Here is a 25,644-nt window from a genome sequence, read left to right on the forward strand (position 1 = left end):
TGCACGTATTATTTTGGGTTATTTGGTATTTTCTGATTGGAAGTCCTTGGAATCCAGTTCAAGCCTTGGCACGCTTTGATGAGGCCGAAATTTCAGGCAGCATAGTTGATTACTCTTGTGCAGAGTTAACAGTTATGTTAAGACTTTGACATTATTTTTAAGCTGCTCATCTTGAGGTGCCGTAATTGTCACGTTTGCATTAGTTGGAGTGAAGCGTAGAGCTTGTTGCTCTTGTTCTTGTGTACAGGTCCTTCGAAGTATGTTATTAGGAATCGTCTCATTATTTTCTTGAACATGATCACCTTTCTCTGTTCAATGTTGATTTCTTTATGACCTGATTCTGAAAGTTGAAATTGTAAGAGGGGAGATTGTAACTGTGTTTTGCCAATGGATGTTAAGACAGTTTTATGCAGTATTATAAGAGTAATTGTAACTGGAAAGTTCTGTGTGCAACTTCAAGTAGTTATAGAAGTGCATTATGAAGACATGAACTAATGCATCAGTTTTTTTGGGACAATCTAATACATGAACACCCCACTTGTGGGACTATGCTGGGTATGTTGTTGTTTGTGAACAATTTTCACCAGTTTCTAGTCAGTTACTGCAACAATCTACTAGGTAATTAACCAATATGGTTGTGGCTGAGTTCAGTTCAATGGGTTAAAAGCAATTCACGCATAGCTCTCAAGACTAAGACAGTAACTAAACGATCCCTTAGAAAAAACTCAAAAAAAATTCTATATAATTGGACATATATAACTCTAGAAAATTTGTATGTGATTTTGAACTATCACAGCTCGAACTCTAGCATGGAGTTAGAAGGAAGCTTTTTTCAGGAAATACTGCCGCTAGGAAAACTTCCTTCCAACTCCATGCTAGAGTTTGAACTATGGTAGTCCAAAATTTCATGAAATTTTTCTAGAGTTTGACATGTCAAGTAAATAGTTTTTGAGTTCATTCCTATTTTAACTAAGTTTTAAAAACAATTCTTGTTTCATCTTTCTCGAAAACATGATGTAGACGGGCTACCTGAAAGTCCATAATTGAAGAATTTTTTTCGTGGAAGAGATAAATTAACAACAGGAAAAAATTGGCATCCCCGATTCAACAATGTCGCTTGAATGGAAAACGAAAATGCCGCTTGTAAAGATCTTTCTTGAACGATATGACAGGATGCAAGGAAGAAGCCCCCCGCTACCTCCCAATTTATTCAAATTTTTAATGCAGCTGATTGAAAAAAATGACTTTCCTACAGAAAATTAGAATTTGATATGATAGTGGATTGTTCGGGATTCGAACCCCTTTTCACCAATTGCCTAAAGTTCCAACTAAAAAGATGAAATAATTTTTCATTATTTAAATTGAATTATTGAGCCTCCCAATATCGCAAGGAGGTCGGAGTATTATCAAGTGCGTATCGCCAAGGGTAAATTTATTTCTTGTCTCTTGTGTTGGCTTTGCAGGTTTTTGCGGGTTCCTGCTGCGTATCTCGACCCTTAGAGAGAATATTTCAGATGAGATACTATTTAGCCTTCTTTAGGAGTTGTAGCTTATCGACTTATATAGTTGAGGACAAACTAAGGGTGTCACCGAATGAATCTAGTAATTAATGCCGCCGGAGAGGTTGAGGTGAGTATCGTTGCATAACTCCGACAACTTCTTTTGCTTTGATATCCCGGTAAATGATATTTTTCATCAAAATAGTACCGTTGCTTATTTTGACGATCCCCGATACAGAAAAAGAGATCGAACATTATTAAATATGAGACTATTGAAACACATTCACCCAACACTGTTTGCTCGGATAAAAAGGCAGGTCCCAGGCAGTCTTTAAAAAAAAAAAAAAACCGATGTTCAATCTTGATTAGTTTCACCTCTTTGCAAGGTGATGACACCAATAGTTGTAGCATAGATGATAGCTTCTTTGTTCAAATTTTATTTGTGCATTAAAAAGTAAGTAGTTGTTTTTCAATTACATCACTTTGATTGCCAGTCCAAAAGATGACAATTCCACTCAATTTTTACCATGGATCCACAGTTTCATTAATTTTAACAATAAGAGTTCATTAATTATTTGATGGAGATTAAAAGTGTTTATTTTTGACAAACTTAAAGAACCAAAATTGCTATATGTAAACCACTATATAATAGCCTGTTTAGCCAAACTTCTAAAAACAGCTTATTTTGAAAAGTACTTTTAGCTAAAAGCAGTTTGTGTTTAGCCAATTAATTTAAAAAGTACTTTTGAGCAGCAATTAGTGTTTGACCAAGCTTTTAAAAAATGCTTCTATATGTATTTTTCTCAAAAGTGCTTTTAAAAAAAAATGCTTTTGGGCAAAAACTATTTTTTTAACTTCTGAAAAACTGCTTCTGCTACTTCCGAAAAACACTTATTTTCTCTCAAAAGCTTGGCCAAATACCTCACTTTTTTTAAAATAAGTACTTATTGAAAAAATAAGTACTTTTGGGGAAAAAATAAGCTTGGCCAAACAGGCTATAAGTCAAAACACTAAGATCAATATGCACAAAATCCACTTACTGTGCTTGAATTAGGTTGCTTGCCCTTTTATTAGGTTGGGTATGAGTTGCTACCTGGATCTGATGTGGATCCAACGTGATTATTTTTTTTTTCCGTGTGATGTGGACTTCCATTCATAAAAAGACAATTATATCAAGTATCCTAACGAGAAGGACAAATTTAATCCCGAACTTAAACGGAAAATAAATTTAAATTATAAATCATATTTGGAAGGTAAATTTGACCCTTCGCCCGTGGATGTATCCCCAAATGTAATAGTAGAGCATTTTTTTTTTCCTATTCATTTTCTTCCATTATTTACAACTTCTACAAACTTTTAAATGTCTAAAAGGAGAAGTTGTGGGACGCAATACGAATAAGCAAAACATTTAGGGCCGCAGTGCATTTATACATTAATTACGACTTTCTTGTTTCTTGAAATTGTTTGAGCGGTCGGCGGTGAACGGAGAAACGAAACAGCAATACAAGAAGTGCTCTCTCACATGTAAACCAAAAAGACAAAGAAACAGGCATAAAAAATGAAGAATAGTTCATCAAAATAAATGATGCAAGGACTTCATCACCAACAGCAGCAATTAGCGGCACTTGTCACAGTCGCTTTACCCAAAGACGATTCTTCCAAATCAACTTCAAGTGCTGAAGATAATGATGAGTCTTCTCGTGTTGGCGCTATAACTTCGCTACAACGCGCTATTCTTTATCCTCCTAACTCTCTCCTCATCACTCACTCCGCTTCTTTTCTTGCTCAAGGCTTTTCTCAACTCCTCTCCGATAAGTATGCCACTTTTTCTCTCTCTCTCACTTGTTCTTATATATGCACCCCATGTGTTCGATGAAATGTCCCATAGAATGGATATAGAGGTTTCTTGTAGTACACTCCAACTAGTTCTGTTATTGAATGGTAATTTGGTGTTGCAATTACCTAGTTACAGTTTTCTCTCACTTGTTCTTATATTATTCGATGAAATGTCCCATAGAATAGGCTTGAATGATTATAGAGGATTCATGTAGTTCATCCCAACTAGTTTTGTGATTTGGTGGGCATTGATAATTTGGTATTTCAAATTACCTAGTGACAGTTTTCTCTCACTTGTTCTTATATATGCACGCCATGTGTTCGATGAATGTCCTCTAGTTTCCTACATTCTTTACCATCTGAATTGTTGAAAAAAAGTAATTCAAAGTTGTAGGAAACCAAAATTAGTTAGTATTTGGTATTTTAATTCATGTCTAATCAGATTTATAGTCAGAAATTATATAGGAATAGGTTTTCCAGTTGTGGGATTACATTGGGAATGTTGTTGTTACAGTTTCAAATGTGGATGTATTTGGCGAAAGTTAATTTGCTCTTTGCCATCTTTATTGTTTTGATATGTTATGTTTTGATCACACACCATCACAGCCTACTTAACTTAATGTGATCTTGCATCAATTCTTTTAATAATTGCTACCATTAATTATGAAAACATCTGATGAAGATTTTTGTTTGGCATAAAAATTGCTGCTCAGGTCATATTCAGTGCGCCAGGCAGCAGCTACTGCTTATGGTGCTTTGTGTTCTGTACTATGTTTAATCTCAATAGCTCCAAATGGAAGGCAGAACCATGTCATTCTTGGCAGTTTGGTTGATCGGTTCATTGGTTGGGCATTGCCATTGCTTAGCACTGTAGTAGATGGGACAACTGATCTTGCATTGGAGGCCTTGCGTGAATTTCTTAATGTTGGGGATGTTGCTGCTGTTGAGAGGTTTGCATTGCCAATTCTCAAGGCTTGCCAAGAGCTTCTTGAGGATGAAAGAACCTCCTTGAGCTTATTGCGCAGGCTTCTCGCCGTTTTAACACTGATCTCCTTGAAGTTTTTTAGATGCTTTCAGCCCCACTTTGTTGATGTTGTTGATCTCCTCCTTGGGTGGGCAATGGTGCCAGACCTTGCAGAATCTGATAGGCGTGTTATTATGGATAGTTTCCTGCAGTTTCAGAAATATTGGGTGAACAATATGCAGTTTCCATTGGGATTGCTCTCAAAGTTTCTAGGCGATATGGACGTGCTACTTCAGGATGCAAGTCCTGGTAGCTCCCAGCAGTTTCAAAGATTACTTGCATTATTGTCTTGTTTTTCGACAGTGTTACAGTCCACAGCATCGGGTTTGCTGGAGATGAATATGCTTGAGCAGATAAGTGAACCTCTTTGTAAAATGGTTCCTACTCTATTAGGATGCATGTCTATGATTGGAAAAAAGTTTGGGTGGTCAAAATGGATTGATGATTCTTGGAGATGCTTGACATTGCTTGCTGAAATTTTGAGTGAACGGTTTGCAATATTTTACCCTATTGCAGTTGATATCTTGTTTCAGAGCTTGGTTATGGATTGTAAGGACCAGTCTATGAGGATTAAGAAGCTTGATTCCTTTCAGGTTCATGGAGTTCTTAAAACCAATTTGCAATTGCTGTCTCTTCAAAAGCTTGGCCTTTCTGCATCATCTGTTCACAAGATATTACAATTTGATGCTCCTATATCTCAGCTGCGTTTACATCCCAACCACTTAGTGCCCGCAAGTTCGGCAGCTACTTACATATTTTTGCTTCAACATGGGAACTTTGAGGTTGTTGAAAAATCAGTGATTGTGCTGCTTGAGGAGCTGGATTTGTTGAGGTGCATGCTCGGACAAAAATCAGACCTGCAAAATCCAGCATATGATGTCAAAGTTCCTAAATCTTACTCGAAATCTGAGCTATTTGCCTTGATTAAGTTTGATCTGAGGGTCTTACTTAGTTGTGTTTCTTTGGGCAGTGGAGCTAGCATGATTGGCCAAACGGAAATCGACACTCTGTATGTTAATAGGTCAGGAAAGTTAATATCGAGCATTATTGGCAATTTCAACCCTTTCGAGTCACCTGTCCGAGGGCATGTAGAATTGCAAGTCACAGTTCTCAAGACGTTAGAAAGACTAGCTGCACTTGAATTTTTAAGCAAATGCTCTCTAAGCAAACAAGTTACTGCCACAGTTTCACAGGAAACACCTGAGAAGCTTGAAAAGGTTGAAAATGAGAGGACTGAACTTCCTGGGCTAGTCTTACAGCATCTGAAAATGTATGCTATCCTTCTTATAAGAGCTCTTCATGACACTTCTCCTCTAGCAGTTAAAATAGAAGCACTACAGTGGATACATGAATTCTGTGGAAAAGTTGTTGACATATATGAGAATGAGAAGGCATTATATTTTCCATATGAAGTATTTGGATATGCAGACATTGTCCAGGATTTGCTGTTTTCAGTTCTGGATGTTGCGTCAGATAGAGAACCAAAAGTGAGATCTTTTGTGGCATTAGTCCTTCAGAAGCTTCTACAAGCAAAGCTTGTTCATCCTACACACTTCATAATTACTACTCAGGCGGTTATTGAAAAACTTGGTGATCCAGATGAAGATATACGTAATGCATTTGTCAGGTTGCTTTCAAATGTGCTACCTATTACAGTGTATGCATGTGGTCTCCGTGACAATGGAGTGGATACTACGTGCTGGCCAGGTGTTCTTAGATTTAACAATAGGTCGAACTTGCATTGGAAGCAACTTTTTGCACTTAAGCAACTGCCTCAGCAACTTCATTCACAGCAACTTGTTACCATACTTAGTTACATTGCACAGAGATGGAAAGTGCCTCTTTCTTCGTGGATCCAGAGGCTCATTTGTAGCTGTGGGCGCCCCAAAAATGTTGGTTTGATTCAGCCTGAGGAAACATCTAATTCTAGCTCAAATGGGCTATTGTGGGATATCAAAGTTGACGAAGATGTTCTTAAGAGAATTTGCTTTGTTAACACTCTTGCTGGTGCATGGTGGGCAATACATGAAGCTGCCAGATATTGTATTACCACTCGCCTTCGGACGAACCTTGGTGGTCCAACTCAAACTTTTGCAGCATTGGAGCGCATGCTTCTTGACGTTGCTCATGTCCTGCGGCTTGATGCTGATCAAAGTGATGGAAACTTAAATATTATTGGTTCTTCTTATGCTCACTTGTTACCTATGAGATTGCTGCTTGATTTTGTAGAGGCTCTTAAGAAAAATGTATACAATGCATATGAAGGATCAACTGTTTTACCCAGTGCTTCTCGGCAAAGTTCCTTGTTCTTTCGGGCAAATAAGAAGGTTTGTGAGGAGTGGTTTTCTCGGATAAGTGAGCCTATGATGAATGCAGGATTGGCGCTCCAATGTCATGATGCTACGATTTACTATTGCGCGTTGCGCTTGGAGGAGCTAAGGAGCCTTGTGGTTTCAGCTATCAAAGACAAGTCGAAAGTGCTAGTGGCTGAAAATATCCACAATGTCAGAGCCAGGTATGCTGCAGATATCTTGAGGGTTTTACGGCACATATGTTTGGCTTTCTGTAAAACTCACGAGCCAGAGGCATTAATTGGTATCCACAATTGGGCAACAGTAGTTTTCTCTCCCTTGTTTACTGATGAAAACCAGAGTTTAGATGATAGTGGAATAATTGGACATTTTTCATGGATTACTGGGCTTGTATATCAAGTTGAAGGTCAGCATGAAAAAGCTGCGGCTCACTTTATTCATCTGCTGCAGACTGAGGACTCACTCACTTCTATGGGTTCTGATGGTGTTCAGTTTTCGATTGCACGTATTATTGAGAGTTACTCGGCAGTTTCTGATTGGAAGTCCTTGGAATCCTGGCTGTTGGAACTGCAAACACTTCGTGCTAAGCATGCTGGAAAAAGTTATTCTGGTGCTCTAACAACTGCTGGCAATGAAGTAAATTCAGTTCAAGCCTTGGCACGCTTTGATGAGGCTGAATTTCAGGCAGCATGGGCTTGTCTTGATTTGACCCCTAAAAGTAGCAGCGAACTCAGCCTGGATCCCAAGTTGGCTTTACAAAGGAGTGAACAAATGCTGTTGCAAGCTATGCTTCATCAAGTTGAGGGAAGAGTGGAGAAGGTGCCAGAGGAATTGCAGAAGGCCAAGGGAATGCTGATGGAACCATTGTCTGTCTTGCCTTTGGATGGACTTGTAGAGGCAGCATCACATGTCAACCAGTTATACTGCATCTCTGCATTTGAAGAATGTTACAAGCTCAATGTAAGCCAAGACAAGCATTTTCCATCACTGATAAGTTCTCATATGCAAGCGATGAAGTCTCCCATTATCAAAGATCGTCAAGATTGCAATATATGGTTAAAGGTCCTACGAATATATCAAAAGGCTTACCCCACATCACCTATGACTCTTGAACTTTGCAGGAATTTGATGAGCTTAGCTCGTAAGCAAAAGAACTTCCGTTTGGCAAATCGTCTTGACAATTATCTCAAAGATCGTCTTTCTAGTTTCCCTGATGGAAGTACCCGTGATCATATAAATCTTGGTTTGGAGTATGAGAGAGTACTGTTGGTGCGTGCTGAAGACAAATTTGAAGATGCTTTAACCAGTCTTTGGTCACTTATCCGTTCTTCCATGGTTTCATCTTCATTTGTAGCGTCTGACACCATTGATAAAGTTCTGAAGGCAAAGGCATGCCTGAAACTATCTAATTGGTTGCAAGAAGACTATTCAAATTCTGGGATGAAAGACATAGTCCTCCAATTTAGAGGTGAGTTCAACACCTCACCCGGCAGAGAGGAATCTAGCTTCATTCTTGATAATCTGGCTTGTAAGGAGAATGTGAACGCTATTATTCAGGAACTTGTGGGCACTGCAACAAAGTTGTCATCCCAACTCTGTCCCACTTTAGGGAAATCTTGGATTTCATATGCTTCTTGGTGTTATAATCAAGCTAGATCATCGTTGCGTGCCCCCTGTGAAGCTACCCTTTTTTCTTGCTCATTTTCTGCTGTTCTTGATTCTGAAATCCAACCAACAAGATATAAGTTAACAGAGGAAGAATTTTTGAAAGTGAAAGACATTATCTCAAAGCTTCTCCGGGGAAGATACTGGGGCAAAGTGTTGAATGAAGATGGAGATTCTGATGTTTGCTGCTCTGAATCTTCTGAAAGCATGCAAAGTGATGGCACTGCTCGCTCTCTGTTGCAGGAGGTAGTAGATACTATCGAAGCTGAAGCTGGAGCCCCTGGAGTAGAAGATTATAATGGTGAATTCTTTCCCAATACATTGACTTCTAAGTTGCAGCAATGCTTATTAAAAGCAAATGTTTTTCTAGAAGAAGCAAATGTCATATCCTTAATTAGTGATTTGGTTAATATCTGGTGGTCTTTGCGGCGTAGGAGGGTCTCTCTCTTTGGCCATGCTGCTCAAGCTTTTGTGAATTTTCTTTCATATGCATCTTCCAGATCTTTAGATGGCCAATTAACCGGCTGTAGTGAGAAGTCAAAATATAAGTCTGTGAACTATACACTCAGATCCACACTTTATGTGTTGCATATTCTTCTTAACTATGGAGTTGAGCTGAAAGACACACTTGAACCTGCACTTTCGGCAGTTCCTTTGCTACCATGGCAGGTAGGTTCTAATTCTGCTTATTGTTTGGTTTTGATTGCTTTGTCATATTTTAACGATCTCTTCCTTTTGTAGGAGATAACACCTCAGCTGTTTGCTCGTCTAAGTTCCCACCCTGAACAAGCGGTTAGAAAACAATTGGAGACCTTACTAGTAAAGCTGGCTAAGCTGTCTCCTAGGTCTGTTGTCTATCCAACTCTAGTTGATGCAAACTCTTATGAAAGAGAACCTTCTGAGGAGCTTCAGAAAATACTGGCTTGTTTGGTAAAATCTTTCTTTACCATTGTATCTGATTATTGTCTTTATGATGTAGAGAGAATTTTCATGAAATTATATCTTCAATTAAAGTATGGTCAGAGTCAGACAGCATCATAGCTTTTTAATTTGAGTATAGTGTCCTATAATCAATCGTGGTTCTGCATTTGGGATTTCAGTCTGCTTCCTTGTAGTGAGACTTCTTTAGCTAAGTGGAAAATGTTCAAAGGGCTTTTCCCAGCATTTCATTCCTCTAGTCTTTGTTGTCATTTGGATTCCAAATTGTAGTATTTGAACTCATTTTACTTTTTGAGTATTCCTGACAATTTCTCTTACTTCTTCTGGTAGATAATCTTTTAACCTGTTAAAGTGTCTCATTGAACCATGATATTTTTCTGGAATTATTCTTTCCAACTTGCAAAAGAATTTTCTTGGTAGGTTATGATAGCAATTCCTTTCTACTTGTAAGCTGTTAGGATAAATTGATGCATGTTCCAGTCCACTTATAGCGGTTTATCATGACATATTGCTCAAAGGTAGTGGATCAGCAGTTTGCAACTTCTCTTTTTCTGTTGGTCTCCTACTTTAACCTCTGATTTGCAATCTTAGACATACTTTTTGAAATAGTTTATCCCACGATTTTACTTAGACCAAATGATACTTTCTTCTTCTTTTCTCCTGTGATGCATTAGTTTGTTAGGTTTATGCAGATACAAGCATTCCTTAATTTAAAAAAAAAAATGCAGATACAAGCATTCCAGATTTGGTTATATTGACTCAAATCTGTTTTGAGAACAAAAAAAATAATTAAATCTTTCTATGAATTGCAGAATGAGCTGTATCCTAAGTTAGTTCAGGATGTCCAGTTGATGATAACAGAGCTTGAAAATGTAACAGTCCTCTGGGAGGAATTATGGCTCAGCACACTTCAAGATCTTCATGCAGGTAGCTGATGCTCTTTCATTAGTCATGAGCCGTGTTTGGTTCTGGGGTTACCCTTTATGTGTGGTTTACATTTTTCTGGATATCAAAGCTGAAGGGATGGGTGCTCATGTTTTTAAGTCCTTAAAGGTAAAAAGAAGTCAAAGCTCACCTCATATGAAAAGCATAAGAAAACTCTGAACGTGAACATTTGGTTTTACAATATTAAGAAGTTAACTTAAGTTACATACATTGTGTACAAGTTGAAAACTTGTGATGTTTAACTTCATCAATGGACCTTTTGTTTTAGTTCATCATAAATCAAAAAGGAGCATTGTCCCCACTTCTTCATTATGAAACGAACAATCAATACTTAGATGTACTGCAGCACTTGTTCCAAGTCGATAAGCATTCAATTGGGAAGGGAAGCATTAAATTTAGTTCAATTGTCTTACCTCTTCTTGTATTGTTCTTTGATATATAATTGACCAGATGTAATGAGGCGCATAAATTTGCTGAAAGAGGAGGCTGCACGAATTGCAGAAAACCCAACTCTTAGCCATGGAGAGAAGAACAAGATCAATGCTGCAAAGTACTCAGCAATGATGGCTCCTATTGTTGTTGTCCTAGAGCGTCGTTTTGCTTCTACTTCTCGTAAACCTGAAACTCCTCATGAAATTTGGTTCCATGATGTGTACAAGGAGCAAATAAAATCTGCTATCGTAACTTTCAAGACCCCCCCTGCATCTGCTGCAGCTCTTGGGGATGTTTGGCGACCATTTGATAATGTTGCTGCATCCTTGGCATCTTATCAAAGGAAATCCTCAGTATCGCTAGGGGAAGTCGCACCACAGTTGGCTATTCTATCATCATCTGATGCTCCAATGCCTGGTCTTGAGAAGCAAATGACGGTTTCTGAATCTGAAGAGGGACTTAATACCTCTTCCAGTGGAATTGTCACAATTGCTTCTTTCTGTGAACAGGTAGCAATTTTATCGACCAAGACAAAACCTAAAAAGATTGTTATAGTAGGCTCTGATGGGGAGAAGTACACATATCTGTTGAAAGGGCGTGAAGATCTGCGGCTTGATGCCAGAATAATGCAGCTGCTACAAGCAGTTAACAATTTTCTGCATTCATCATCTGCTGTACAGAGTCAGTCTGTCTGCGTTCGCTTCTATTCCGTCACTCCTATTAGTGGTCGAGCTGGTCTCATCCAGTGGGTGGATAATGTAGTAAGTATTTACAGCATCTTTAAGGCATGGCAGAGTCGAGTCCAGCTGGCACAACTTTCTGCGCTAGGTGCTAATGCAAAACAGACAGTTCCTCCACCTGTTCCTCGGCCAATGGACATGTTTTATGGTAAGATCATACCTGCGCTTAAAGAGAAGGGAATAAGAAGAGTAATATCAAGAAGAGATTGGCCTCATGAAGTTAAACGAAAGGTACTTTTGGATCTCATGAAGGAAGCCCCTAAGCAACTTCTTTACCAGGAACTTTGGTGCGCAAGTGAGGGATTCAAGGCCTTCAGCTCGAAATTGAAGAGGTAATGTTTTTCTCCTTATCTACCTGCAATAGTCTGCTGTAAATGCAACGCATAGGATATGGGTTTCACAGTTGTAGGATTTTCTGCAAAGGCAATTTGTCTATGGTTGTCATCCTAGTTTTCAACTCAAGAAAGGGGTGTAGAATAATCTTCTTTTCTTGTGAGAGTCGTGTTTCATGTCAATTTAGTTTCCATTTTATAGTGACGCTGTCAATGGATATTGGATTGGTGGCTTTTCTATAATGATTGAATTTTATCTGCTTGCAGATATTCAGGGAGTGTAGCAGCCATGAGCATCATTGGCCACGTTTTAGGCCTTGGAGATCGCCATTTGGATAATATTCTTATCGATTTTTGCTCTGGGGATATTGTGCATATCGATTACAATGTCTGCTTTGATAAAGGGCAAAGATTAAAGATCCCAGAAATAGTGCCTTTCCGACTGACACAGACAATTGAAGCAGCTCTAGGGTTAACTGGCGTAGAGGGTACATTTAGAGCTAATTGTGAAGCTGTTCTTGGTGTTCTAAAGAAGAACAAGGACATAATCTTGATGTTACTTGAGGTCTTTGTATGGGATCCCCTTGTGGAATGGACACGTGAAGACTTCCATGATGATGCAGCAATTTTCGGAGAGGAAAGGAAGGGGATGGATCTCGCTGTCAGTTTGAGTCTATTTGCCTCCCGCATGCAAGAAATTCGTATTCCCTTGCAGGTACCTTCTAGCAGCAATAACTCCATTTGTTATCGTTGTTATGATCTTGCAAGTTGCAGGTACCTTCTATCAGCAATAACTCCATTTGTTATCGTTGTTATGATCTAGCAAGTTCAACTAGACTACTAGGTTTCTACTCTTTCATGTTAGTTGCTCCTTCCTTCCTTGGAATAAATGCTATGAACGAGGCTCTTTTTAATTCCAGAGTATCCTGGATAGCTCTTGCTGTCTCCACCACGCCATTGTTTATCCTGTACCACCGTGTGTTGGAAAACACCATACCGAATCTATTGGGTCCCTATGCTTCATCTTCGGCACAACTCTGGACCGCTTCCCGTAGTTCCTTTTCCACTATCTCCCTCAACTATTTCCCTTTTAACCTCTTCCTCCCAGTACATTGATTCCCCCACTTCTATTCTCTACAAAGTGTCTCATATTTGTTGCTGCTACTCGATGAAAAAATCTTTCTGTACACAGCCCCTTCTTTTAGCCATTGCCCTCTAGGTTGTCTTCAGCTATTTTTCTTGAGCTTTTTTTCCCCCTCTTTCTAGAAACGGCAAGGTTTATTAATGTTTTGGTGGATTTATTATATTATTTTAATTGGTAAGATAAGAAAAATTGTAAGTTATTACATAAGAGTTTCATATCTTAAATTTTTGGATCAAGTGCAGGTACTTCAATTTGAGTGCTATGAGTTAGATTAAATGATTTAGTCTCTCTTCCACACAAATAATCTATATTCTTCAAAATTCATGTTGTATGAAATAAGTAAATGAACAATGGTCAATTAACAATTTTTTATTTTATTTTTAAAAAGAACGGTCAATGAACAATTTTTTTATTTTTTTTTAAAAAACAATGTCAATTAACAAAATATAAATTTAAGTGATGTGTTTTTTTCTTAATGGATAAGGATAGAAAAAATAATCCATATTGGAAAGACAGCAATACATAATCTAGGTAAAAAGATCAAAACCAATAAAAAGTTTATACAGAATGAATATTCGATGAGCTAAACATAGTATCAAAGAAAACAAAAAAGCTCCACCAGTATCCACTCTTTTCCTTGCTATAGAGATTTTGGATGATTTGCCTTTTGTGAATCTGTTCTATTACTTCAATTTGTTGGATAGGAATATTGGAATTTAATCGCATACATTTTACACTGTATCTTGGTTATTTTAGTTTTAAACTAAATCTAAGTTTTATATCTCAATAAGACGTGCAAAACACCCAAAATGTAGATCAATATACATAGTATGGATGTTTAGCGGCAGGATCATTTTTTGCCTTCTCATTATAAGTTAATTGTAAGGCAAATTGTAAATACATGCAAGATCTTGCATTCAGAGTGTTACATGTATTGGTATTTTCAATTAATGATTTTTGTTTTGTTTTCTTTATCCAGGAGCATCATGATCTTCTCCTGTCTACCTTACCAGCTGTCGAATCTGGTCTTGAGGTATGCAGTCAGCTTCCTTCTGCAGGTGATGAGATTTAGTTCTTAGTTACAATGAACTTAGGTCTAATGATTTCATACTGACTCGCAGAGATTTATAAACATCATGAATCAGTATGAAGTTGTCTCTGGTCTTTATCGTCGTGCTGACCAAGAGAGATCTAACCTTGTTCTACGTGAGACATCTGCGAAGTCACTTGTTGCTGAAGCTACTTCTACTTCAGAGAACATTCGGGCTTCTCTTGAAATGCAGGCTCGAGAATTGGCACAAGCTCAAGCTGTCGTAATGGAGAAAGCTCAAGAAGCAACAACTTGGATTGAACAGCATGGAAGGACCCTTGATGCTCTAAGAAGCAGTTCGATCCCAGATATCAGAGCCAGCATAAAGCTGACTGCTAAAGAAGAATCTCTATCTCTTGTATCTGCTGTTCTAGTGGCTGGGGTTCCTTTGACTGTTGTCCCTGAACCCACTCAAGCTCAGTGCAATGATATAGATAGAGAAGTTTCTCACTTAGTAGCTGAGCTGGATCATGGACTTTCTCCAGCAATATCAACAATCCAAACGTATTCTTTGGCTTTGCAACGGATCTTGCCAATCAACTACCACACCTCCAGTCCAGTCCATGGTTGGGCTCAAGTTCTTCAGCTTGCAGTAAATACGCTGTCCTCTGACATTCTATCGCTCAGCCGAAGGCAGGCTGCTGAACTTATTGGAAAGGCACATGGTGATGGTATTGATTCTGTTAAAAATAGATATGATGATCTTTGCCTTAAAGTGGGTCAGTATGCAGCAGAAATAGAGAGAATGGAAGAAGAGTGTGCAGAGCTCGTTAACTCAACTGGTCCTGAGACTGAATTAAGAGCTAAAAATAGTCTATTGTCTGCTTTCAAGAACTACATGGAGTCTGCTGGTTTTGAGAGGAAAGAAGATTCTGGTCAGTTAGGATCTTCAGTTCACGGAGGCTCACAAGATGGTGGTTTGCACGGGAACTTTCAAGAGACCAAGGAAAAGGTTCTATCAGTTCTGAAAGCAGCTTTTAGTTCAATATATAACGATGTTAAGAATAAAATACTCGATAACTTGAGTCATTTCACTAGGAGAAGACACACGGACATGATATTGTGCTCTGATCTTGGAAACTTTTTCTCTGAGTTTGAGGAGCAAGTAGAAAAATGCATGCTTGTAGCAAAGTTTCTGAATGAACTTCAGCAGTATGTCAGCATGGATTATAGGGGCATTGACACAGCTGTTGACACTTCTGAATCTTTGTTTGATAGTAATTGGACTTCAATTTTTAAAACCAGTCTGTTTTCCTGTAAAAATTTGGTGGTTCAAATGGTTGAAGTTGTCCTACCAGAGGTCATCAGATCGGTCATTTTGTTCAATACCGAAGTCATGGATGTGTTTGCATCACTCTCGCAAATCAGGAGATCCATAGATACAGCATTAGAGCAGCTTATTGAGGTTGAATTGGAGAGAGCTTCTTTAGCTGAGCTTGAGCAGAATTACTTTGTTAAGGTTGGTCTCATCACTGAGCAGCAGTTGGCTCTTGAAGAAGCTACTGTTAAGGGAAGAGACCACTTATCTTGGGAAGAGGCTGAGGAATTAGCCTCTCAAGAAGAAGCATGTAGAGCCCAACTTGACAAGCTCCACCAGAGTTGGAACCAGAAGGACGTCCGAACTTCATCTCTTGTACAGAAAGAAGCTACCATTAGAAGTTCTCTGGTTTCTTTAGAACAGAATCTGCAATCTATGATCTCTCATGAACATGATAAGGAGCTACATCTTTTCAGAAGCAGAGCTCTTATGGCTGCACTAATGCAGCCCTTCTCTGAATTGGAAGCAGTTGATCGAGAATTGTCGTTGCTTGGGCCACCTTTTGAATCTGGTTCAACCAGGATTTATCACCTAAAAAATTTATTTAATTCAGGATGCCCCCTATCTGAATATATTTGGAAATTTCCTGGCATATGGAGCAATCATGCATTCTTTGTGTGGAAGGTTTATATAGTGGACTCTTTTCTTGATTCCTGCACACAAAATATAGCTTTACAAGCTGATCAAAGTTTGGGATTTGATCAACTTGTAAATATAGTGAAGAAAAAACTTGAATCTCAGCTTCAAGAAAATGTTGAGCAGTACTTGAAAGAGAAAGTTGCGCATGTTTTAATTACAAGGTTAGAGAAAGAAAGTGAATATTTGAAGCAAGTGACAGAGACAACAGAAGATCTTACTTGTGATCAAGGAAATAACCACTTTGCAGCCGTAAGAAATGTGCAAAGCATGCTTCAGGAGTACTGCAATGCACATGAAACTGTCAGAGCAGCAAAATCAGCTGCTTCCCTCATGAAGAGGCAGGTGAGTGAGTTGAAGGAGGCTCTTCTTAAGACCAGCCTTGAAATTGTTCAGATTGAATGGATGCATGATATAAATGCTAATCTAATGCAAAAAAGAAGGCTGATATCTCATAAGTATCTTTCAAGTGATGCTAGACTCCTTCCAGTTCTTATAAATATCAGCAGACCTCAATTGCTTGAAAATTTTCAATCATCGATTACAAAAATAGCTAGAGCTCTGGAGGGCCTGCAAGCTTGTGAGAGAACTTCTGTCGCAGCAGAAGGGCAGCTTGAGAGAGCTATGAGCTGGGCTTGTGGAGGTGCAAGTTCAACTTCTGCTGGAAATACTTTGGCAAGGAATCCAGGCATACCTCAGGAATTCCATGATCATCTAATGAGGCGGCAACAGTTATTATGTGAAGTTCGAGAAAAGGCATCAGATGTGATGAAACTTTGCATCTCCATATTGAAGTTTGAGTTGTCGAGAGATGGCTTTTTCCAGACTTCAGAAGAATTTTATCCATCCAGGAGCATTGCAGATAGCAGGACCTGGCAGCAAGGTTACTTAAATGCTCTGACAAACTTGGACGTCACTTTTCATTCCTTTACTCGTAAGTCCCAAATCTATATGTTCTCTATTCTATCAATGACAGAGGTGCACTGCTAGTGTCATGCTTCTCCTTGGCAAAAGTCATCTTTTTGTCTTTTATGCATCAGATACTGAACAAGAATGGAAACTTGCACAGAGCAAAATGGAGACTGCTTCAAGTGGTTTATTCTCTGCATCTAACGAACTCTGCGTTGCTTCTGTCAAAGCTAAGTCAGCATCAGGTAAGATGACTTTATGATACTATTTTGAGTGTAACTAGTTCAGTTATGTGGCTAACTGAAATCTTAAGCTGATAAATTGGGGATAGATCAAGCTCTTTAACTTGATGGTCTACTTCTTACCTTATGTGCTGCTGGGGTTCTTTCATTAGTTGGACCAAGCACGTGAAACTATAGTGACAATTGGTCTCTGTGAAACTCAAACTTTGGAACTTGTCGCCACTCAAAGCAAGAGGTGGAGTTTCGCCCGACCATAAGATGACTTGGTTAAGTAGCGCGATAATGCCATAAGATGACAGTATATATTATGTTCAACAAAACCACTCCATTTCATTCATCGTTTAATCTATAATATGGAATGCAAACATTATTAGTCTGCAGTCGTGATTTTCAGTTATCAGCCTATAACTAGATACAAATACCATCCTTCTTGTTGCCACATGGTTTAGGATTCTATTGGATATTACTTTTAGCAAGTATGAAATTTGTGAGTTGATCCCATCTTTAAGATGGAAACTCTAGGAAAAATTGACTTATAATGTTGAATGTAGAAAATGTGGAAGCATGTGGTTCCCTTATATGACTTGGTTAAGTAGCGCGATAATGCTATAGGTTCTTTAGTATTTTTTTTAATTTATCACTAACTGGAGCAAGATGTTTTTAAAGTTTCCTTTCCCCCATTTTATCAACACCGTTGACTTTTCTCTTCTCCAAGGGGATCTTCAAAGCACTCTGCTTGCGATGAGGGATTGTTCCTATGAATTAAGTGTGGCGCTATCTGCATTTGAGGCCATTACAAGGGGGCGTACTGCTTTGACATCTGAATGTGGTTCGATGCTTGAAGAGGTAGCATGCTTACATTTAATGTTCTTATGCAAGTTCATGTATGTCAGTGCTTTCAATCAATTGTGTCCAAATTGGCTTGTTCAGCTACATGAATTTTTGACTTCATCTGCTAAGCCTATTCTCCTAAGCTGCATGCGTACTTAATTCCATCTGCGTAGCTTATTGTCCTAATACAGCCGCAAGAGGTAGATCTGAATCCACCAAAAAAGATACGAATAGTTAGAAATTCCATAGACGAACGGTTACATCTCTATGGAAGGTTGCAGTAAGTAATTCCAGAAAAATTAAGATTATATCTGTAAAATCACAGAATAACTTTAGACAAGGTTCATGGCTTTTTGCAGGATTTCTCTTTCTAAATGTATGTTTGGCCATACAATAATATTGCTAGATTCCTTTACGTTGCCATAGTGTTGTTGTTTACTTGTTTTGTTATGGCAGCATCCCAGGTGTCATTCTTGATATAAATCGTGCAATAAAGGTTAACGAGGTTTTGTGCCTGCAGTATTCAGATGAAAACACAGAACAATAATGATGCTTTGTGTCAGCTATTTTTAAGGCTCCTTTTTTTTTTTTTCCTTTTTCTTTTTCTTAGTTGACAATTTGTCCTTTAAAGGTTCTGGCGGTAACAGAAGGTGTGCATGATGTTCACAGCATAGCAAAAGAGGCTACTGCTTTGCACTCGTCTCTTATGGAAGATCTATCAAAGGTTTCGTTTTCTTATTTTCTCGACTCTCATTTGTTTGGCTTCCTTCCTTTCATCTTTAGATGGGTGGGGGGTGGAGAGCAGGAGGCAGTTGTAGCAGCAGGGGTAGATTTTTTTTTTTTTTTATAAGGTAAAATTTTATTAATAGAAGTACCAAGAAGGTACACATAAGTACAACAAAACAAACAGCACCTACAAGAGCATCCTGTTGCCCTTTTCCTAGATCCAAAAATTCCATATGGTGATCCATACTCTCTAATAGACACCTGTTAACCCAAAATAACAGATTGTGCTGACAAAAGTTTGACTCTAGAAATGTGATTCTTTTTATTCTCAAAACATGCACTATTCCTTTCTCTCCAGATGGTCCAGAAAAAGGCACGAAGTTGCTTCTGGATCTTTGCTGTCTCTTGCTGTACCCAGCTATCCAGAAGGCTCCTAATATCTGAAGGCACAACCCAAGTGACACCAAAAAGGTTCAAGAAAAGCTCCCAGCAAATTGTAGTTTGATAAGGAATCGATTTGGGGGAATCACCAAAGTAATACCTAAAATGTGGAATTAAAGGATAACAAGAAATTGGGATGAGAATTGAAGAAAAGGGGATGAGAAAAGAGGGATAGAAGCTAGACCCTAATGATAATGAATCTATGGACAAACCTAGATATATCAAACCTAGACCCTTCCAATTGGATTCAATCAAGAGAACCTAAACTATTTGAATTCAAGGCAAGAGAAATTCAATTGAATCCACAAATGAACAACTCTTCATGAAATGAGGTTCAAAACCAACAGTGGAATCCACCATTATCTATCACTAACTAAAGCTAATCCTAGCTAAACAATCTATCACTCAACAAGATTATTCATCTCATCATATTGCATAAGCTAACTAATGAAATAAACTAAGTAAAGTATTTATACTCCTAGGCTAAAGAAGACTAAACTAGCTTATTACAATAATACCCTTAATGAAGTAAGGGCCTTGTTTGGTCTTCTTGGATGATGACTTGTTTTTCGAAAATAGCTTCTTTTGCATAAGTAGCCATCTTCCGGCCTTCAACCACCCAAGCTTGCAATTGTAGCCACTCTAAGAGGCAAGCTTTGGGCCTTGGGCTCTTGGACTCTTTTAGTCTCCATCCATGCTATCATCCATAGCTTGAAGATCCTCCCTATGTTGCCTCCATGAGCACTTGAACCATTCTGGATCGTATCATAGTTACACTTTTCCATTTTATAATTTGTCCTTTTCCGAGCAACCACACCCTAGTTCTGAATTCTGATACTGCGTGTTCGAACAGTTTTAGGTGTCATCTTTTACTTTGGTCTGCCACAAAGAGAAGAGTGAGGTAAAATAAAATTGTGAAGTGACAGTAATAGGAAGGGATGATGTTTCCTGTATCTGTTCCCTTTCCCTATTCATATTAATGGTCCTTAATTTACACGGTCATTTCCTACAATTTCAGATCATAAAATTTCCATCATATTGGATTATTTTCTTATTGGGAGAAAGGTGTGTCTAGGCAGGTGGTGATAATAGAGAGATGATTTCAGGGTCTCATTTGAGTGGAATTTTTTTCCAAAGTTCCTTCGCATTATACCACTTATTTTATCTTATTGATGGACAGGCAAATGGCATCCTACTTCCACTTGAATCTTTATTATGCAAGGATGTTGCTACCATGACTGAAGCTATGACAAAGGAAAGAGAGGCGACGATGGAAATATCTCCTGTTCATGGACAAGCTATATTCCAGTCTTATCATGTTAAAGTTGAAAAAACTTATGAAGTCTTTAAGCCCTTGGTTCAGTCTCTCACAATTTCTGTCGAGGGACTTTATTCGATGTTGACCAGGCTAGCCCAATCTGCAAGTCTGCATGCAGGAAATCTTCATAAGGTTGTAAAGAGAATAGACTCGCATTTCACAGATGTTTTTTCTAAGATTCTAATCAATTGTTATTTGATTTAGGCTCTTGAGGGGTTAGGAGAAAGCCAGGAAGCAAGGTCAGAGGATCTCAACTCCTACAGGCCAGATCTTGCCGATCCATATGATGGCGAGAGTGAGATCTTCTCCCAGTCAGACAGAGAAAGCAGCATGGATTTTCTTGATGTGAATGGACTGTCTTTGCAAGATAAGGGATGGATATCCGCCCCTGATAGCATGACCAGTGGCAGTTCAGAGTCTGCAGCTACATCGTCTCAAGTTAGTCTTGCGAATAGTTCCAATGGCCCAGACTTGACTGATACAATTACTCCACATTGTTTTGATGACACAGAAACAAGAGAATACTCGCATAACTTGCCACAGGCGGAATCTGAAAAGACACAGGTTTGTTTCTTTAGTTGCACAGTGTGACGGTCTGAATTCTTCCCATATTGATTCTGTTATTGCTTGGAACAGGAGACGTTTGAGATGAAACTTTTGCTTGGAAATGAAGAACCCTTGTCAAGAAAAGACAAAGTTGAGGAGCCTGCTCATGAAACTTCATTTATCAATGTAGAGGCTGCCAGCCGAACAACCAGAGGTGTGGATTATCAACAGTTCCTTTCCAATTCTTACTGAGTGTTCATAATGCCTCTTAAACTTGACCTTTTAGGTCCATGTGGTTAGATTTCCTGATAGATAAAAACTCAAGACTTGTGTAGCATAATCAATCAACACCATTGTCCTTTCATGATGAAATAGGTTTACACATTTGAATGAAATAACTCTCCTACTACGGAGGGATTGAGGAGCTTTATTTTGCTAAGTTTCACTTACATATTTCATAGAGGACAAGCTTTGCTAGAGGACTTTTTTGGAAATTAACAAAATTGATTTTTCATCTTGAGCAACAAAAGGAATGTTGTAAAACTTCTGCTGTTAGGTACTTAATGGCTTTAAAGTTGCCCCCTTCTTAACCGTATCAAAATACTGAAGGACTAGCCAACTGGGTGCTAAATCAGTCTTAGTAATTGGTTGTCCTTATTCTCTGGCTCTTTGATTGTCAATGTAGCTTTTGATTATTCAATAACATTTCATGAATGGTTACACTTAATATAATAAATATATGGATTTGTTCTCCTAGGTAAAAATACATATGCATTATCAATTTTAAGGAGAGTGGAGATGAAGTTAGATGGCCGAGATGTAGCTGATAACAGGTATATCCTTCCCATGAACATTTTAGACAAGTATCTCACTATCTTGTATTAAATGTAAATGACCACGTTTGCTTATCTTCTCCTCAGGGAAATCAGTGTTGCAGAACAAGTAGATTATTTGCTCAAACAAGCAACAAGTGTAGATAATCTTTGCAACATGTATGAGGGTTGGACACCTTGGATTTGAGCTGATGAACACTATTCTTTTTTTCAACTCTAGAGCCCTTTTCATGATATTCTGTGATACATTGAAGAGGCTCTGAGGTAAATTGGAGCTTAGTCTCCTGAACCACAAGATGCATGTTGGGACTTTGACTTCCTCATTTTCAAGAGATGTGGCAATTGGCAAGCCATTATAGGTGAGAAATATTCTAGAAATCTTGCTTCTTGTCAAAAAATTGTTCTAGAAATCTTGTTTAGTGCTTTATCTAGGCATATCTATAATCTTGTTTATACATCCTGGATCTCTATGTAACTAGGAAGATTGGTAGTTTTCTGATGCAGTCTGTGCTGCAAATATGAGGATCCAACTTGAAGACTCTAGGTATAATGCTCTCATCTGCTACTGCTGCCTGTTCTTCCTTTATGATGCCGTTTGAGAAACTGCTGCATGTTCCTTATTCAAATCTGTATATGCTATACTGGAACTTCAAATCCAACTTTTGCAGCACTTTGATCATGGTTCAAGCACAGCGGGAAGACAAGATAATGTGCTTTGAAGGGTAGCATGCTCCATCCATATCCACTAATGGGCGATAACCACCTTTTCAAACTATGATCTGGTAAGATGAAAATCTGGAAATCGAGCTATGGGTGCTTTTAAGGATTCCTTTCATAATTGTGTAGTATATATCAATGAGTAAATGTTGGAATAGCTTGCGTTACTGTGGAATGACCTTCCAACATGTAGGTGTCAGCTTCATTTCAGATGTATTTAAGACTTCCTTTATTACATTACTCTTCAATTGTTTGTATCAAGTTTTTGTGCTGAGCCTACCTCTTGTTTATTTGTTTGATAGGTTTCAATCTATCGGTCGCTTCCTATTTGGATGACAGCTGCTTATAGACTTGGATGAGTGTTGGTTAATGTCATGAGAAATTTCACTTTTGACTGAGGCAGTGAGGAATCCAAAGTGGGTACCTTATTAGCTCCTGGTGTTGCTCTAGTTGGGGTCTGGCTTTACCAGGGAGCACTTATACCTTGTAAATATGTATAATGATTGTAAATGTTCGTAAGTTAAAAGGGATATTCCTACACAATAATGTTGGAGCAAGTGGCTGGAACTAACCTTGTCTGTGCCCGCACCACCCTACATCTCTTGACATCATTGGGCACCGGATGGACACAGGGACGAGATAGGAAAGGAACGAATGCACTTTTTCAAGTCTCCGGGGGGGGGGGGGGGGTGCTTAGGTCTACTGGACACAAAAGTTCCTTCTTGGACAAGGCATACTAGCAACCCAGAGGAATAAGATGAAGACAACAACTTGGAAGTTGTGCGGTATAAATCATGTTCATTTTCATCAGCTTCTCCTGGCTTGTCCTAAGTGTTTGCCATTATTTCTCAATAGCTTTGAGTGGAACGCGAATGGCCCTTTCAAGTATTGTAAAAATGAAACTTACTTTTAATAGATTACAGCAGCTCATAGTTTATTTTCAAAAAGATAACAGTAACAAATTACAGCAGCTCAGATTGCATGTTAAAGTTGGTAAATATGTACTTCATATCGAAAATTCTCCTCCGTCCTTGTTTACTCTAAATTTACCTGCACTCGGTATTTAACTAATACACATTCTAATGTTATGCCAACTCTGCTTATCTGCAGGGGTACCCAAATAAGTACTAATGCAAACAAAATACGAAATAGAGAATATCTAGATCTCTTTACTCCTTACTAATGTAGTCACTAATGTTTGCATTATGTTAGGCTGTCTACATCACACCTCTTGGCGTGTGGCTCTTCCCTGGACTAGTGGACCCGCTAATGTGGGGTGATTTGTGTATCAGGCTAATTTTTTATTTTTTTTTTAGTCCTTAAATTCAGCTAATGTTAAATAGGGTAATTATCTGTTGGAATTACTCTGGATTTGGCGAGAATAATGAACAGTACATGGATTTAGACATGAGATGTACAATCCCCAGATTATCACTTAGGGAATACCGCGGTTTTTGGATCGGACATGGAATATCTAACTAAAAGAGCACGCACACAGATATTTTTGAATCTTTAGAACGACAAACTTAATTGTGGTGGGGCCGCTTCCAAATACTAGTACTAAAACTCTAAGAGCCTGTTTGGATTGGCTTATAAGTTGTTTTCAGTTTTTTTGAGTGTTTGGCTGGTCAACTTAAAATCATTTTGTGCTTAAAATAAGCTCAAAAAAAAATAATTAGGTTCATTTGATTTAGCTTATCTAAAGCAGCTTATAAGCCAAAAAAAAAATAAGTTAGACTATCCCAACTTATTTTTTTTAGCTTATAAGCTGTTTGCAGCTTATAGACATAAGTCCATCCAAACAAGCTCTAAAAGAAACCAGTTCTCAGTCTCTATCTCTCAATCACATACAATACTATAGACAATGACTAGTGATACCTTAGGGATTCGAATAAAAGGAACAAAATATCTATAGAATCTGCTTTTACAATTTTCTCTTGAAGGAAAATAAAGACAAGAAGAAGAATGACCAGGACTCGTAGATATTTATGAGTGTGCCAAATTGCGCAACAAGGCAGGTCAGGCTCAAGCTGACCAATTTCTCTAAATCAAGCATTGAAATGGTTCGTGTTCATAATGATAAGCCCAAGGAAAGAACCTCCCTATTTCAAGGATATGGGTCAGACATCTTGGTTAATAAGTTTAATAACTTGATGAAATGTTCGGAGGATTCAGTCTCTATGATTCTGGATTGTGTTAGTCCTTAAAAACAACAACCAAGAATATAATACTCTTTCTTGGTTTATAGCTTTTTCTTGAATACCACAACAATATTGTGTAGATATCTACTTACTATTTGGTGATGAGAGCTATAAATGAATTGCTTCTTTCTGATGTACAAGAATTCCTCATTTCCAGCCCTTTGATTTCCATTTACATAGATGAAGAAACTTTTAATCTTATAACACTTTGGCCAATTGCCAAAATTAGTACTACTAAGCTACTTAGCATCCACATAGACCAAATAAAAAAAGGATATGGAGGTGCGGGGAATCGAACCCCGTGCCTCTCGCATGCGAAGCGAGCGCTCTACCATATGAGCTACACCCCCATTTCGTCTTTTTCCTCTCATTGAATGATGTTTTTATGCATCCGTTTATGCCATGTTTCCTTCAAAAACTTTTGCCAAAATCTTTTCCTTGACTGAAGAAAATCTGTCCTTCAAACAATTTAAACTAGGGCAGAGGTGTAAATATACCCCTTAACTTTGTGATTTAGAGTATATAAATCTCTCGTTAAAAAAGTGGTATATATATACCCTTGCCGTTATAAAATGGTGCAAATATACCCTTTTAGCTAAAGAGATTTTTTTTAAAAATCATTTAGCTTATTTTTTAATTTAAAAAAGCGTCGTGTAGCTTTAAAAAAAGTTTACTCATATTTTTCTATCGCCACATGGTAAATTTTTTTCTGGCGAGTTGAGTCTGGTTAGTTTTAAAAAATATCTCCGTGTCTTTTAAAAAAAAATAAGTCTACCCATTTTTTTAAACGAATCAGACCTGACCCAGCTTTAGAAAAATATGTCTACTCGAAAAAAAGGGTAGATTTTTTTTTTAAATCCGTCAGCAAAAAGGATATATTTGCACCATTTTGTGACTGTAGGGGTATATTTATACCACTTTTATAACTTTTATAACCGGGGTATATCTGCTCTAAATCGCAAAGTTAA

At 38.1% G+C, this 25,644-nt stretch overlaps 1 protein-coding gene and 1 non-coding gene across 7 annotated transcripts; one reads left to right on the forward strand and one right to left on the reverse strand.

Moving 5' to 3' along the window:
- Positions 1–2,915: 2,915 nt before the first annotated feature.
- LOC132599114 (uncharacterized) lies at positions 2,916–23,502 on the forward strand. Of its 6 annotated transcripts, none has more exons than XM_060312333.1 (19): positions 2,919–3,314; positions 4,049–9,005; positions 9,078–9,266; positions 10,088–10,202; positions 10,671–11,724; positions 11,992–12,439; positions 13,848–13,901; positions 13,990–16,846; positions 16,953–17,066; positions 17,779–17,909; positions 18,526–18,618; positions 20,242–20,511; positions 20,584–20,943; positions 21,016–21,139; positions 21,683–21,758; positions 21,846–22,117; positions 22,238–22,302; positions 22,427–22,540; positions 22,778–23,502. In XM_060312333.1, exons 1-16 carry the CDS (start codon positions 3,082–3,084, stop codon positions 21,943–21,945), a joined length of 11,175 nt encoding a protein of 3,724 aa, XP_060168316.1. In that variant the 5' UTR covers positions 2,919–3,081; the 3' UTR covers positions 21,946–22,117; positions 22,238–22,302; positions 22,427–22,540; positions 22,778–23,502. The 6 variants fall into 6 exon arrangements, with proteins under 6 accessions (XP_060168321.1, XP_060168316.1, XP_060168318.1 ...); XM_060312335.1 differs by having other exon boundaries at positions 22,242–22,302; XM_060312334.1 differs by having other exon boundaries at positions 22,250–22,302.
- Positions 23,503–24,953: 1,451 nt separating this feature from the next.
- TRNAA-CGC (transfer RNA alanine (anticodon CGC)) lies at positions 24,954–25,026 on the reverse strand. Its single transcript has one exon. It is a non-coding gene; the product is annotated as a tRNA-Ala (tRNA).
- Positions 25,027–25,644: the final 618 nt, after the last annotated feature.

This window comes from Lycium barbarum, chromosome 6, assembly GCF_019175385.1.
Source record: "Lycium barbarum isolate Lr01 chromosome 6, ASM1917538v2, whole genome shotgun sequence".
In the NCBI taxonomy this organism is placed as follows: domain Eukaryota; kingdom Viridiplantae; phylum Streptophyta; class Magnoliopsida; order Solanales; family Solanaceae; genus Lycium; species Lycium barbarum.